The sequence below is a fragment of the Lepus europaeus genome, chromosome 1, assembly GCF_033115175.1.
Source record: "Lepus europaeus isolate LE1 chromosome 1, mLepTim1.pri, whole genome shotgun sequence".
Classification (NCBI taxonomy): domain Eukaryota; kingdom Metazoa; phylum Chordata; class Mammalia; order Lagomorpha; family Leporidae; genus Lepus; species Lepus europaeus.
The window spans coordinates 18,533,336-18,549,916 of NC_084827.1; the positions used below are offsets into that span (position 1 = coordinate 18,533,336).

The 16,581-nt window shown below is 42.1% G+C and overlaps 1 protein-coding gene across 1 annotated transcript in view; it reads left to right on the plus strand.

The window, feature by feature from the left end:
* The window catches only part of TMEM209 (transmembrane protein 209), a 39,568-nt gene extending 23,275 nt beyond the window's left edge, over positions 1-16,293 (plus strand). Inside the window, exons 9-15 of the mRNA XM_062199933.1 lie at positions 624-720; positions 4,095-4,220; positions 5,925-6,022; positions 7,088-7,202; positions 7,296-7,393; positions 10,857-10,930; positions 15,169-16,293. Coding sequence (XP_062055917.1) covers positions 624-720; positions 4,095-4,220; positions 5,925-6,022; positions 7,088-7,202; positions 7,296-7,393; positions 10,857-10,930; positions 15,169-15,223 — 663 coding nt within the window. The 3' untranslated portion in view covers positions 15,224-16,293. The remainder of the gene's footprint in view (positions 1-623; positions 721-4,094; positions 4,221-5,924; positions 6,023-7,087; positions 7,203-7,295; positions 7,394-10,856; positions 10,931-15,168) is intronic.
* Positions 16,294-16,581: the final 288 nt, after the last annotated feature.

The following is a 16,581-nucleotide window of genomic DNA, read 5'->3' on the forward strand; positions in this document are numbered from 1 at the left end:
GGAAACAAGTGATGGGTGAGGTTGCTCATAAAACAACACACAGACAGATGGGGAGCTTCTTGGATGGTTTTTTCATATCCTGAAATTAACTTGATATTAACCATGAAAAGTGGTGTTTGAGAGCAGGCATTTGACCTAGTGGTTAAGCCACTCACTGGGACACCCACGTCCCACACTGAAGTATCTGGGCTTGAGTCCCAGCTCTGTTCCCATTTCTAAGTTCCGGCTGGTGTGCACAGTGGTAGGCAGCAGTGAGAGCTCGAGTAGGTGTTTCCCTGCCATTCGCATGGAAGGCCTGGATGAGATTCTCAACTCCCTGACTCTGACCCATCCCTGCCCGTTACGGGTTATTGGCTGGGTAGACCAATGGTTGTTTCTGTCTCGAATAAATAAGTTTTAAGAAAAAAGAATATAAATTATACCCAAGAGCATATTTACTTAACTCTTTCTAGACTTCAGATAGGTGCAACTTCTGTTCTTTCACTATACTGTATGATTCTGCTAATATTCAAGAATAAGATCATAAAAAAGCTCTTAGAGTTGCTTGTAAAAAAGATGAAAATAGTGATTTGATAAGTATTTTGGAATTATGTGTGCAAAATCTATACCTTGTTTCTTTCTAGTGGATCAATGAAACCATATTAGTGCCACTTGTGCAAGAGATTGAGTCTGTCAGCACCCAGATGAGAAGAATGGGTTGTCCAGAGCTACAAATAGGAGGTATGTGGAGAGAGTCCAGTGCTTTTGGTTTACTGTCCATAATAACTCTGCCACAGAGACACTGAGCTCAGGGAGGGCCTGTTTAACAACTTTTGTTGTCTTGAGCTGAAGGGAAAACCTACATGCTTACAATCATTTTTTTTTTAACGTAACATCTGTATTGAGATAGAATTCATGTACCGTACAATTCTCCCGCTCTAAGTGTTCAGTCCAATGGTTGGGTTGTACAGATGTCACCACAATCAATTTTAAAACAATCTGTCACCCAAAAAAAGAAACCCCAAACCCTTAACAGTCACTTCCATCCAACACCCACGCCAGCCCTGTACAAACATCAGTCTATTTTCTGCCTCTATAGATGGGCCTATTCTAAATATTTCTTATAAATAGAATAATTTGATATGTGTTCCTTTGTGACTGACTTCTTTTACTTAACATAATGTTTTCAAATTTCATCCATGTTGTAGCATTTATCAGTACTTCATTTATTCTTATTGCTGAATAATATTCAAAATTAATCTAGCATATTTCGTTTATCCAGTTCATCAGTTGATTTGCATTTGGTTCCTACTGTCTTTGATGCTGCCATGAACAGTCGTGAACAAGTGTTGGTGGACATTTGCTTTAATTTCTCCAGGGTAGGGCAGAATTGCTACATGATATGGTAGCCCTGCGCCTAGCCTTTTGAGGAGCTGCCAGATTGTTTCCTAGAGCAGTTGTGCCATTTTCCATTCTGGTAAACAAAGGTTCTAGCTTCACATCTTCACCAACACTCGTTACCGTGTGCCTTAGAGGATTCCTAGTAGTGGGTATGAAATGTGTCTCACTGGTTTTTTTGAACTTACGTTTTCTTGATGGTGAACATCTTTTTTTCATATGTTTATTGTATATCTTAGGATAAATGTCTTCAGGTCCTTTATGATTTCTAAATTGGATTGTCTTTTTATTGTTGAGTTGTAGGTTTTTTTTATATATTCTATACACAAGACTCTTATCAGATATTAATTACAAGCTTGTATGAAGCATAAACATTTTGTAACAATAGTGAATTTAATTCACCTATTTAAAAAAAAAAAAAACTTATTTATTTGAAAGGCAGAGTTACAGAGAGAAAGGGAAAGACAGAGAAAGATCTTCCATCTGCTGGTTCACTCCCCCAATGGCCACAGCGGACAGGGCTGGGCCAGGCCAAAACCATCATCCAGGTATCCCATGTGGGTGCAGGGGCCCAAGTGTTTGGGCCATCTTCTGCTACTTTCCCAGGCACATTAACAAGGACCTGGATCGGAAGTGGAGCAGCCAGGAATCAAACTGGTGCCCATTTGGGATGCCAGCATTGCAGTTGGCAGCTTAACCCACTGTACCACAACGCTGGCCCCAAATTGACCTATTTTCAGCTCTCTTATCTGCTGAAAATTAAAACTCCTGAGGTACCCTATAAACTGCCTAAAATATATATGCCAAAACTTATTTAGTGTCAAGTAATTAGATTTCAAAATTAAAAAGGAATATTTTAGTCAACTGGCTTCTTCTAGAGGGTAAATTTCTCCTTCATATATGTTAAGTGCTTTGGATTGCACATCAGCACTTTCCATTTATCTTGGGTATATTTTTTCCTTTTTCTTTTAAGTTTTGTTTGTTTATTTGAAAGAGTTGCAGAGAGCAGGAGACAGATTTTCCTTCTGCTGGTTCACTCCCCAAATGGCTGCAACAGACAAGGCTCTGCCAGGCCAAAGCCAGGAGCCAGGAGCTCCATCTGGATATTCCCTGTGGATGGCCGGGACCCAAGCACTTGGGTCATATTCCACTGCTTTCCCAAGTGCGTTAGCAAGGAACAGGATCAGAAGTGGAACAGCCAGGATTCAAGCTGGCACTCATATGGGATGCTGGCATTGCAGGCAGTGGCTTAACCTACTGTGCCACAACACCAGCCTCTACCTTGGGTATCTTTTAATTAACCTTTATTCTATGGATGAAGAATAGAATGTGGGGATGGATGTTTGATGTAGAGGTTAAGTCACTGGGTAAGATGTCCATGTCTCACATTGGAATGCCTGGGTTCAGTTCCCAGCTCTGGCTCCTGACTCCCAACTTCCCGCTAACGAGAACCCTGGGAAGCAGTGATGATAGCCCTAGTGGTTGGGTCTTTGCCACCCACATGGGAGACTTATGTTGAGTTCCCAGCTTCCATCTTCAGCCTGGCCCAGTCCTAGCCATTATGAAAATTTAGGGAGTGAGCCAGTGGATGGAAGCTCATGCATGCTTGCATCTCCATCTCCATCTCTCTCTCTCTCTCTCCTGGATAAATGGGCAACAGACAGAATGAATACATGCATCCCTAAAGTACCTATTTTTTGAGTATTCAGATGTATCATATGTAATTAGGGTAAACACATTAACTTTGGAAGCTAGCTGTTAAAGCCCCATTTTATGGATGAAGGTACTGAGACTTAGAGAGGTTAAGTAGTCTGCCCAGTGCAGTGATTTGATGGCAGAGCTGTGGCTCCGAGGCCACACTGGGCACTTTCTAAGTCTTTGTGATGTTACTTGAACCTGGGCTTAACTTTTTTTTTCCAGCTCATTTTTCTGGTTCTTTAGATGTGAATATATGCAAGTGTAAATCTGGCCACTCTGTGGTGCTGGCGTTGTGCCACGGTGCAGGCCGGCCCAAGTCCCGGCTGCTCTCCTTCCAGTCCATCTCCCTGCTGATGTGCCTGTGAAGGCGTCAGAAGATGGCCCAACTGCTTGGGCCTCGCCACCCACGTGGATAACCCAGATGGAGCTCCTGGTTCCTGACTTGACCTGGCAGAGCCCTGTTCATTGTGGCCATTTGGAGAGTGAGCCAGCCGATGGAAGACCTCCCTGTGTCCCTTGCTGTCACTCTGCCTTTCAAATAAATCTTAAAAAAAAAAAAAAAAAAAATCTGGCTACTGTACCTGAAATGATCCATTGTAGGTAAAACAGATCATGTAAATTAACATAAATTATTGCTGTTTTCATTTATTCCTTTAATATCTAGTGACTACTCTGTGCCAAGTAATGTTCTAGGTATTTTGAATACAGCAGTGAACAGAATGACCAAAGTGCCTGCCCTTGTTTTCTTCCTAGTAGATAAGACAGACAAGAAACAAGACAAAGTACCTTCAGAGGGTTAGTGCCAAGGAGAGAGGAAGCCGCGGGAGGGTGGGGTTTTCAGTGTTCGGGGAGCAGGGTTGACATTTGAGGTGGAGTGGCCAGGGAAGGCCTCCCTGACCTGTGAGAAGACTGAAGGCCCAAGGAAACAGCTGTTGGCCCAGTGAGGAGCAGCATTGCCTGATTTCTTAGAAACCCTCCCGAGGACTGACGCGTGTTCTCTGTGTGTCTGTTTTTAACAGAGGCTAGTATTACCAGCTTGAAGCAAGCTGCCCTGGTCAAAGCCCCTCTCATGCCTACTTTGAACACGATTGTGCAGTATCTAGACCTTACACCAAACCAGGAGTACTTATTTGAAAGGATCAAAGGTAACTGTTGATTTGAAGAGGAAAATCTGGGAGCTTTTTCACTGTACTGGGATTTATAAATACAGGACAACAAAGAACAAACCTTGTTTTAAAATTAAAATTATAACTGTGATCTTATATTTTATAAATACATATTTAATTATGGCTTCACTAAAGCTTATACTTGAACAACTTTTGGATTTTACGTGCTAAGAAATGTTAAGATAACAGTTATCCTTGAATATGTTAATAATTATATTTTGTATAGGAATCCTAAATATGAGCTAAACAGGCTCGTGTGAGTATTTCACTCTTTTTCTCCTCTTACAACACCAAAAATGGGTACCACTTTGACATTCTTTATAATTCAGCATGCTTTCATGATCCTTATTCCTTTTAACTTTTAAAATTCTTATTGAGTGTGTTCCTTCCTTCCATTTGTTAGGTTCTTAATATTTGGGAGGAGATGTGATCTTCATTGCAAGCGCTATGGTGCTGCCTCCTCCTGACCCTAGGTTTGGATTGGGGTTCAGGAATAAGCGTTTTCCATGACTTTCTAAAACCTTTCAAACACACATAAAACTAGGCAAGATAATCCTCACAGCCCTGTTGTGCACATCGCCCAGCCCTGACATCCCTCACTCCCTGGGCAGCGCCTGCCCTATCTGATCTGTACCCCCATCTGCTTAATGTCTTCTGATTCATTTAAAGCATATCCTGTGTCCATGTCCGTGTCAGTTCATCTGTAAGTATTTCCCTGTGTATCTCTAAGACATAAGGCATTTCATGAAACTGATAGAACTGTATGTAGTCATATCTAGTCATTTTAGCATTTTCTTTATATTGTGAAAATTCCCAGTGTTCAAATGTCAACTTGTCTCATAAAATTTAGAAATATTTTTGTTATTTGTTTGAATTAGGATTCAAATATCATTTGTTGTGATTGCTTGGAATATTTAATTTCTTTGAAACTATAGATATCCTGCACATCGTTTTTTTTTCTTTGCAGTTTATTTGTTGAACAACTTGTTTGTCCTGTAGAGTTCCCCAGAGTCTGGGTTTCACTCCGCACTTCCCCATGGTGTCATTTCACTCAACTCGGTATTTTGTCTAAATTCAAGTTCAGTTTTTTTGGCAAGATTTCCTCGTAGATAGCAGGATATTTGTACATCCAGAAAAAGCATGTGTATGTCAGATGTATAGACTATGTATCAAATATACCAAAATGTTTAAAAGAACACAGTGAACACTATACTATTCGAGATTGAAGAATTAGCATTATGTTGCCAAATTTGAGTTTCTCTTTCTACCTGTATTCACAAACACACATTTTCTTTTTTGCTGTTCCATTTGGAAGTACTCCCACGTGGCAGGCAGGCGCATTGCTTTTCAGTATGCATTTGCAGAAAATAAGAACATTCTCCCACGTAAGCACTAGAAAATGATCCACACCTTAACACCTGACAGCAGTTCGATGATGCCATCCAGTATACAGTCCATATTCAGATTTTCCTTTTGTCTAATCACTCTGAAGAATCCGTAGTTGCAGTCTTGTCCCACGTTTTGGATTTGAATGATTCTTCATTGTGACGTCTAACGTGAGCTTTTCCATCACGTATTTCGTTGTGTTGGGTGCTTGGATGTGGTGTTAGATGACGTGCTTCCCCTGCTTCCCCTGCCCCCTGGCGTAATCGTAGCTGTTTCTGTTTCACCTTCGTTGTCAAGAACTCTCTCAGGGAGGCTGTATGAGCTCGTTCCGATGGAACAGAGGTGGAGACTTCAAAGGACGCAAGTGGGACACAGACCTGCCCACTGACTCTGCTGTGAGTCTGTGTTCGTTTTTCTTCAAGCTTTGTTACTGATTTATATTTTTTTATTTTTCTATTTTAAAAATAACTACCAAAAGAATTTAGACATTAAGACAGATAGTTTATAATACCAGCACTTAACCCAAACACTGTTAATATTTTTGTGTACTTTCTTTTGTCTCCTTTATTTAGGTGCTGTCATTTTCAGTGTTTTTTTTTTTTTTTTTAATCATAGTTGTAATTATCCTCCATGTAAAATCCTACTTTATCTTCAACTTTTCAATATTTAAGTGGCTTTTTTATTGTTATCATACACTGTCATTTAACCATTTTCCTATATTGGGCCTAAAAAGTTTTAAATTTATAGTAGGGAAGGGATTTTTTTATTTACAAAAGCATACTCTTTATTTTTTGTAGTAACTATTGTGTGAAAATAAAGTTTTAAATATTGATACTCAAATTGAGAATTAAATGCTTATGTATTCTTGGTTTTGCTGTTAATTAATTCTATGAGTATGAATGATCCACTTAACAGATGAACAGTTTTTCTAGGGTTGCTATGAGAAACAAAAAACGAAGGATAAATATTTAGAGAATAGAAGCCTGGCATTTAAACTAACCCGCCACCCATGCGCACGCACACACACACACACACACAGATAATGGCAACTCTGTAAGCTGGAGTATTTTAACTTTTTCAATTTGAAAAGAAAACCTCATCAAAATACAGACTGATTTGATAGTGAATGTATTCTGTTATAATTTTCAGTGGATTATCTGAATTAAGCCTGGCCTCACCTCTTAAACATACTAAATTCCTTTATGATTAAAGAGATTCTGCTATTGAATTCCATTTGTTAATATAACATTTTTTATTAAAATCGGTATGTTGTCTGAATTATGTTTTATCTTTTTTATTTTGTAGATTTCATTTTATAAATAGACCACTTGAAAGCATTTTTGCTAATTCTCTTTTTTAGAGAAAGTTTTTTTGTTAGAATCATTTTGATACAGACTTTTGTGAAAAGACTTTGTGCTGGGTTTTTGTGCTGACTTTGAGCAGTTGTTTCTCATCTTCAGATCATCGTGCATGTCTTCTGCACCTACCTGGACTCCAGATTGCCTCCACATCCGAAGTACCCTGATGGGAAAACATTCACTTCTCAGCACTTCGTCCAGACCCCAAACAAACCAGGTATTAAGGCTCTCTCCTAAAAGAATGGGATGAGATCTTCACATGAAACAGCTCTAGTGGGTTAGTTTTTAATGTAACATGTTTCCTTTACAGATGTTACAAATGAGAATGTGTTTTGCATTTATCAGAGTACTATCAACCCTCCCCATTACGAGCTTATCTACCAGCGCCATGTCTACAATCTTCCAAAGGTATTTCTGTTTATCCAAGTTGCTCTTGGGGAATCTCACAGATATCTTTCCTTGGTGAAGGTTTTAGAGCCTGCACTTAGCCAAGACGCCCACATCCCACATCAGAGTCCCTGGGTTTGATGTCCAGCCGCAGCTCCTGGTCCAGAGCAGACCATGGAGGCAGTGGTGATGGCTCAAATAGTTGGTTCCTGGCAGCTTTGTGGGGAGCCTGGATTGTGTGTCTGACTCCCAGCTCCAACACAAGGCCAGCCCCAACCCTGACTCTTACAGGAATTTAGGTAGTAAACCAGAGGATGGGAGTTCGCTTGCTCTCTTTCATCTCTCTTTGTATGTCTCTCGGCTTCACAGGTTAGAAGAAAAAAAAAATCAGAATCTTTCTTGTGTGTAGAGTAGGTAGTAAATTTTTTTAAAATTAGGGGAAATTAGGAGGAGTGTTGATACAGCAGGTAAAGCCACCACTTTGTACACCTGCATCTCGTATTGGAGTGCCGGGGATTGAGTCCCACATCTGCTTCCAATCCAGCTTCCTGCTTCTGTACCTGGGAGGCAGCAGTACCCACATATCTGCTGTCCTGCCACACACACGGGAGACCCTGGTGGAGTTCCTGGCACCTGTCTTTGGTCTGGCCCAGCCCTGGCTATTGTAGGCATTTGGGGAGTGAACAGATGGAAGATATCTCTCTAACTCTCTCATTCTGTTAGATCGCCTTTCAAATAAATGAATCATTTTTAAGATTTGCTGGGGTGGGGGGGAGCATGTTGACACAGTGGATAAAGCCACTGCCTGCAGCACTGGCATCCCAAATGGGCTCCAGTTCAAGTCCTGACTGCTGGAGCTCCTTGCTAATATGCCTGGGAAAGCAGCAGAGGATGGGCCACGTGTTGGGGGCCCAGGGGATGCTCCTGGCTTTATCCTGGTCCAGCCCTGGCTGTTGTGCCCATTTAGGGAGTGAACCAGCAAAGCTTGCTCTCTCTCAATCCCTCTCTCTCTGTAATTCTGCCTATCAAATTAAAAAAAAAAATCTTTTTTAAAAAAGTTGGGAGAAATGTTTCCTATATATTATTTTATTATTGTATTTATTTATTTGAGAGGTAGAGTTACAGACAGAGGGAGAGACAGAAAGGTCTTCCATCCACTGGTTGATTCCCTAAATGGCCACAATGGCCAGAGCCCAACCTATCCAAAGCCAGGATCTGGGAGCTTCTTCCAGGTGTCCCATGTAGTTGCAGGGGCCCAAGCACTTGGGCCATCTTCCGTTGTCTTCCCAGGCCATACGCAGAGAGCTGGATGGGAAGAGGACCAGCTGGGACACGAACCAGCTGCCCGTATGGGATGCCAGCACCATAGGCAGAGGCATAGCCTACTACACCACAATGCCAGCCCCCTATATATTATTTTTACTGTGGAGCCGGTGCTGTGGTACAGCAGGTTAAGCCACAGCCTGCAGTGCTGGCTTCCTATATGTGTGCTCATTCGAGTCTCAACTGTTCCACTTCCAATCCAGCTCCCTGCTGATGCACCTAGGAAAGCCAGTCCCTGGGCCCCTGCACTAACGTGGGAGACCTGGAAGAAGCTCCCACGTGGGAGAAACAAAGACCGAGACAGATTTCATCATTTGGTTCACTGCCCCCAATGGCCCAGCCCAGGCTAAAGCCTGGAGCCAGGAACTCCCATCTGGGTCTCCCACATGGATGGCAGAGACTCGAGTTCTTGAGCCATCATCCGCTGCTCCTCAGGTACGTTAGCAGGGATCTAGATCCAAAATAGAGTAGCTGGGACTTGAACTGGGACTCTGATGTGGTGGCACCATAATGCCCACCCCCTTGTACTTTATTTTAAAGATTTATTTATTTGAAAGGCAGAGTTACACAGAGGCAGAAGTAGAGAGAGAAGTCTTCCATCCATTGGTTCACTCCCCCAAAAGGCCACAGTGGCTGGAGCTGGGCCAATTCAAAGCTAAGAGCCATGAGCTTCTTCTGGGTCTACCAAGAAGATGCAGGGACCCAAGGACCACAGCTGGATCAGAAGTGGAGCAGCTGGGACTCTTTCTTTTTTTCTTTTTTTTTAAAGTAACACTATCAGGGCCAGCACTATGGTGCAACAGGTTAAAGCCCCAGCTAGTAGTGCTGGCATCCAATATGGGCACCAGTTCAAGTCCTGGCTACTCCACTTCTAATTCAGCTTCCTACTAATGCACCTGAGAAAGCAGTGGACGATGGCCCAAGTCCTTGGGCCTCTTGCACCCATGTGGGAGACCCGGAAGAGGCTCCTGGCTTCTGATGGGCTCAGCTCCGCCCTTTGTGGCCATTTGGGGAGTGAACCAGTGGATGGAACCCCTCACTCTGTCTGTCTCTACCTTTCTCTGTAAATCTTTCAAATAAATAAAATAAATAATAATACTATCTTGTAAAAATCACAAACCCTTAGATTCTTGAGTAAAAACACCGTAAGTCAAGGGGCAGGCGTTTGGCCTAGAGGCTAGGATGCCTATGTCCCATATCAGAGTGCCTGGGTTTTGAGTCCTGCCTCCGCTCTTAGTCTTGATCTTAGCCAAAAGGCCGAGAAGTGATCCACTCCTGATTCTATCATCCTGCTGATGTGTACCGTGGGGGGTAGCAGGTGATAATGGTTTGTGTAATTTTTTCCTTGCCACCCACTTAGAGACCTGGGTTGAGTTCCCAACTGCCGCTTTGTCCTGATCCAGCCCTGGCTGTTGGGGGCACATAGGGAGTGAACCAGTGGATCGCAGCTCTCTGCCTCTGCCTCTGAAATAAATGAAATAGCACTATTCAGAGTAAGCCAGTAGACGTTCAGCAAATTGAAAATATGAATTAGCTGCTTTGGCAGAACAACAATTAGTTGGCTTTAAGGATCATGGCAGAGTGAACTAAAACCCTGTGTGACAACAGCATCCCAGCTGGAGTGCCATTCAGGTCCCTGCTGTCTGATCAAGCTCCTTGCCAGTGAGCCTGGGAAAGCAGTGGAAGATGGCCCAAGTACCTGGGTCCCTGCAGCCCTATGGGAGACCCAGAGGCTCCTGGTTTAGGACTGGCCCAGCCCCCACTATTACAGTCATTTGGGGAGTGAACCAGCAGACGGAAGATCTCAATCTCAGTCTCTCTCTCTCTCTCTCTCTCAAGTAAATGTTTTTTTAAAACCAGATGGCTTTATCTGTTCCCGTGGCGTCCTACACCTCGCAGCAGGTTCGTCACAGGCTATTGCAATCCCTGGTGGACTGCCTGCCTTTCCTGCCAGCTCTGAGCTCCTTTATTACATGGATCCTTTGTCATTCACCAGTGTTCCCACTTCTACACAAGGTTGAGGTCCTTTGGTTAATGAAATTCTGAATTGGAAGGAATTCTGAGTTAGTAGGATGTGATTTGATAAGATCTGTAATTACCTACTAGATTGAATCTTTTTGGTTTGGTTTAAGTATTGTTTTCTTTCTTGTCTTTGTTCCAGGGCAGAAATAATATGTTTCACACGTTGTTAATGTTCCTCTACATCATAAAGACCAAAGAGTCAGGAATGCTTGGGTAGGTATTTATGCTATGTTTAACAACGCAAGTTCTTGGTTTATTAACTCTTTCTCTTCCAATGTTAAGATTCTGCAGAAGGCAGCATCCTATAACTGAAAACACTCGTGGAATGATCAATAGTAAGTATAGGCCGGCGCCGCGGCTCACTAATCCTCCGCCTGCGGCGCTGGCACTCCGACTTCTAGTCCCAGTTGGGGCGCCGGATTCTGTCCCAGTTGCCCCTCTTCCAGGCCAGCTCTCTGCTGTGGCCCGGGAAGGCAGTGGGGCATGGCCCAAGTCCTTGGGCCCTGCGCCCGCATGGGAGACCAGGAGAAGCACCTGGCTCCTGGCTATATATTTGACTGAAATACCATTTTGGTTACCGTGGGCTAAATATATTGTTAAAATTAGTTTTACCCATTTATTTTTACTTTTCAAGGGATCTATAAGGAGTTTTCCACTTTTTTTTTTCTTTTTCTTTCTTTTTTTTTTTTTTTTTTTTTTTTTTGTGATGCAAACAGAGTGCTCCCATCTCCCAACTTCCAGGGTTGGGCCAGAGCAGGGAGCCCAGGACTCAATCCGGGTTTCCCGTACGGGTGTCAGAAATACAGGTACTTAGGCCACCATTGCTGCTTCCTTAGGTCTGCATTAGAAGGAAGCCAGAGTTGGGGTCTGGAGGTGGGCATCAGACCCAGGTGCTCCAAGATGGGTAACCAGTGTATTAACATCTTACCTGCTAGGCCAGTACCCACCCCAGGAAATTTGAAATGACTTACGTGGCTCACATTGGAAGCTCAGATGATCTTCTGTCTAGCACTGCTCTGGAGCAAGCAAAGCTCCTGTCCTTTATTAGATGTAAAGGTTAAAAGAGACATGAGCAGAAGTTTATAAAGAATCACAAGCATTTATCAGCGTCTTTAATTGCATATTTTTTGATGTAAAGAAATTTTAAATAGGAAACTCAGTTTTGTAAGACATTTAAACTAATATAGCTCTTTTATTTTTTCATTACAAAAGTGAGGCATGCTTGGAAGAAAGATGTTTGAGTAGTACAGCAGTCTATCAGCTGTGAACTGGAAACTCTCTTTTCGTCGGCCTAGTTCCCAGTTCCCCCGTAGTACCCGATGTTAACAGCTTCAGGCTCGTGTCTCCAGGCTGCTTTCTTCTTTCTTTTGATTTTCACTTTGCTTTACTGATTACTTCTGACCTCTTATTTTTTTAAAGATTCATTTATTTGTTTGAAAGGCAGAGTGAAAGAGAGAGAGGTCTTCCATCAATCGGTTGGCTTTCCAAATGGCTACAACAGCCAGGGCTGGGCCAGGCCAAAGCCAGGAACCAGAACTGCATGTGGGTGTTCCATGTGGACGGCAGGAACCTAAGTACCTGGGCCATCATCTCTTCTTTCCCATAGCATTGGCAGGAAGCTGGATTGGAAGCAGAGGCAGGACTTGATCCCAAGTGCTCTGATACGGGTGTGGGCATTTCAGGTGGTGGCTTAACCCGATGCACCACACTGTCCATCCCGTGACCCGATTTTTAATCTTCTTCTTCTTTTTTTTTTTTTTAAGATAATTTGGGGTTGGCAATATGGTATAGCAGGTTAAGCCATTGCCTGCAGCACTGGCATTCCATTTGGGCACCAGTTCGAATCCTGGCTGCTCCACTTCCAATCCAGCTCCCTACTAATGTGCCTGGGAAAGCAGCAGAAATGACACAGTGCTTGGGCCCCTGAACCCAAGTGAGTGACTTGGAAGTGGCTCCTGGCTCCTGGCTCCAGCCTGGCCCAGCCCTGGTTGTTGTGGCCATTTGGGGAGGGAACCAATAGATGGAAGACCCCTCCCTCCCCCCCCCCCCTCTCTCTCTCTCTGTCACTCTGCCTTTCAAATAAATAATTTAAAAAAGATTTTATTTACATGAAAGGCAGAGTGACAGGGAGAGAAAGCGATCTTCCATCTACTAGGACTAGTTCACTTCTCAAACAGCCATAACTGCTGGGGCTGGGCCAGGCCAAAGCAGGAGCCCTGAACTCTATCCACATCTCCCACATGTGAGGCGGGGCCCAAGCTTGGGTTCTCTTCACTGCTTTCCCAGGTGCGTTAGCAGAGAGCTGGATCGAAGTGGGACCACTGGGACTTGAACCAGCACTAGTACTGGATGCCAGCATTGCAGGCAGTGGGCTCACCTGCTGTGCCAAATGTTTTACATGTTGGACATTTTCCTGTGTCAAAAAGAAGTTATTTTTCTAAAACTTTTGAGTATTATGAATATGTGTATATATATTTATTAGGTGGAATGTGTTGGAATTATGTTTGTAATTATTCTTTATAGTGTTCAGCTATTTTGAAGCAAAGAATTAACTTAGAAACATTTCAAATAAATAACTTATAGTTTTATTTGAAATTTTATATTTTCTTTATAGGTCCAAATTGATATTTTGATGCAGAAATGATTGGTCACGATAGAAGTTTATGTTGAGTGCCATATATAATTTGTAATTTACATTGAAATGAAAACTTGGAAAGTGGTTAGTGGGGCAGTAATTTAATCAGAGGCCAGAAGGAATTTATATAATTTTGGAATTCTCTCTCTCTCCCTCCCTCCCTCCCTCTCTTTCTCTCTCTCTCCCCCCCCCCCCTCTCTCTCTCCCTTAATTTAATTTTCATTTATTTGAGAGGCAGTGGCAGACCCAACAGGAGCTTAGTCTAGATCTCCCCTTGGGTGGCAGAGGCCCAGCCCCTGGAGCCATCATCTTCTGCTGTCTCCCTGAGTGCATGATGGCAGGGAACTGGAATCAGAAGCAGAGCCGGAACTCGAACCCTACACTCCAGTGTACTCTGGGCATGTTAACCAGCAGGCCGAAGGTCCGCCCCTCTTCCTCTCTCAATGAGCAACTAGCAAGGAAAATGAAACATTTTAGACTGAAATTAATGTTTTATTTATTTGTTTTTTTTTTTAACCAGGGGAAAAACTTAGAAAATATTAACCTCTTAATATGACTGATTAACATATTCTAAAACAAATGTTTTGTTAAAAACCCCTGTCCCGTAACAAAAGCATTGAGTGGCTCAGATATAGTCCATTGGGAATCGTAACCATACAGCTGTAGATTATTACCAGTTTAGTGCCAGGTATTTGTAGTCACTGAGTTTAGATGAATGTCTTACTTCCAAAAGAAAAAAAAAAATCTAGACTCCACAGTAATTCAAATGTTATATTCAGCAAAAGGCATAAAATAAACTTTAATGCCGACTGATAGACTGAGCCCAAACATACTATAATACATACAGCAAACCCAAGTTAGTATTTGTCATATATAAAGAACACATAATTGCATCAACTAGAAAAGAAAATACAGACAAATGAGAAAGACACAAAAGACTTTTTCACAGCAAAGCGCTCTGCAGATCTCTAATAAAACACTGGATGTGGACAAGCCAAAGCTGAAACACATTTTCTCTATTGAGATTAATCCTTCCCAGTGTTGATGAGAGTGTTGGAAAAAATGAGAAAACATTGTTAGCAGAAATTTCCAGTTTTGAAAGGACTTTTTGGCAGCATTGCCATGTTTTAAATTTTTATCAGAATTATTGTGTTCTCATAATGTAAGAAGTGACAGGGCTAAGGCAATCACTCGAAACTTGAGCTTTTTCTCCTGGTGTCCCTCTCATAGTTCCAGTAATACAGGTGTGCAGCTCTGTCCGTTAACTTCTTATTTCTCTAGATGAGAATTTATCCCTCTTCTCCCTTCGTACTTGGAGTGGTTATACCACCCTCTGGAGTGGTTTGTCTTTTTATTATATGCAATATGGTTTAGTTTAAGATATGTTAACAAAATACAGATGCAGACTCACTCTAGCAACCCTAATTAGTGATTCATCATTCAGGTCAAATAGGTAATCTCATGAGGCCTGTATGCTCCATTTTGTAAAGTTGACACTTTTACTTTCATCTCACTTCTAGAATTATTCTGTTAGCACTTTCTATTATCTGGGGTAATAGTTCTTGAAGTCCACTGAAAAATTAATTTCCAACACTCCATAAATCTATTCTAAAGTTGGGTTTTAAGCACAGTTCAGAACATAATTACTGTTACTAGAATTCACCTGATAAACCCTATGTACCATAATTCATTGCAGAATCACTTAAATGTCATCAATTAAACACGTTTTCCTTATAAAGACTTGTTTTCATTATTAGAAAAAGGCCTTAAATGCTTGGCAAGCAATTCTGCTAAAACTTTTTCTTTCTCTTTATAGGAGAGTTAATCTTGGCCTATCCGGTGTGAATATTTTGTGGATCTTTGGAGAGTAGCGAGTCGTTTAATTCCAAACATTTGGACTTTCATTTCACTGAAACAGAATACGCTGAATCTAAGCCTGTATGCGTCGCTGTCCTGAAATAAGATACCACACACACGTCGCGGACTTGCCACCACTGTGCAGCTCCCATGTGTCGTCCACCCCGTAGCCGGACACCCTGCCTTTGCCTTTCTATTACATTTCAGAAGTTTAGTCGACTATAAAACTACAACCCTTTGGATTTTTGTTGATGCTAAATAATGCAGTTCCCCTTTAATTAAATAGAGCCCCTTTTTCATTATTACCCACACATGAAATCATCCACTTGACTCTTCAGGACACCACAAAAAGTTTGTTAGGGCAAGTTTTCGAAAGAAAAGTAGGAATTCAGCTTTTTGAATCTCTGTGTCTCTCCTTTGTTGTAAGTCAGCCCCCAAGTCCCATCTTCAAAGAAAGGAGATTGACTTAGAAGTAATGTATTAGCCCATGGATATTTTTTAAATGCAGCTAAAAGAGGTTTGACGTACTGTGTTTTTAAAAATCACCTCTTGGATAAAATGTCACTGGTAGAATTAAACTACTTGGGTTTTAATGAAAAGTTTGAGACGTCAGGAAAACTACTCCCCGTTTGGTTTTAGAAGCTCAGTTCTGTTGTTCTGTAACATTGCGTTATTCTAGAACGGCCTTCGGTGAGATCACACTGAGGCCCCTGCTGCGTAACTTTACTGGAGAGAGTGCTCAGACTATTTGGAGAGGAGAGGTTACCAGGCTTGTAAGGTTGCCTTGCCCTGTCTGGGTTTTCTGTAAATACTTGCAGTAGGCAGAAGGTGCGTGTTCCTGATTGGCACTGACGGCTTCCACTGTTTCGTGGAAACTTGAAAGCAGCCAACACCAGGCCTTCGTGAATGACCACCCGTCAGGATTGCTACGCGTACCGCTTTGTGTAATTTGTCAATTGTTTTTTCATAAGTTACTCCCGTATTTTGAAAGCTGATCTCCAAATAAAAGTAACTTCCTGTATTTTAACTGCTTTTGATATATGTTAAAAACATTTATTAAACACGTTAGGTGTGAGAACGTGTTGAAATCGCAGTCTGTAATTTCAGGAGTTAAGGAAGATGTCCTGCAGTAGCAGCTGAGGTGCTGTTAAGCTGTACGCTGTGTACTTTATTAAGCATTAAGAAGAAAATACACAAGTAAAAAAGGTCTTTTTTTCTTTAAGGGACTGAAGGTAGCTTTTAGCTCAAAAATGCAAAGCTGTAATGTTTCAGCTGACTATCTGGAAGTACGAAAGGACTTGGCATACACACTAAAAAGGAAAAGTTTTCGTTTACATACAAAGTGAAGTGTGGGTTCCTGCACCCCGGGTAG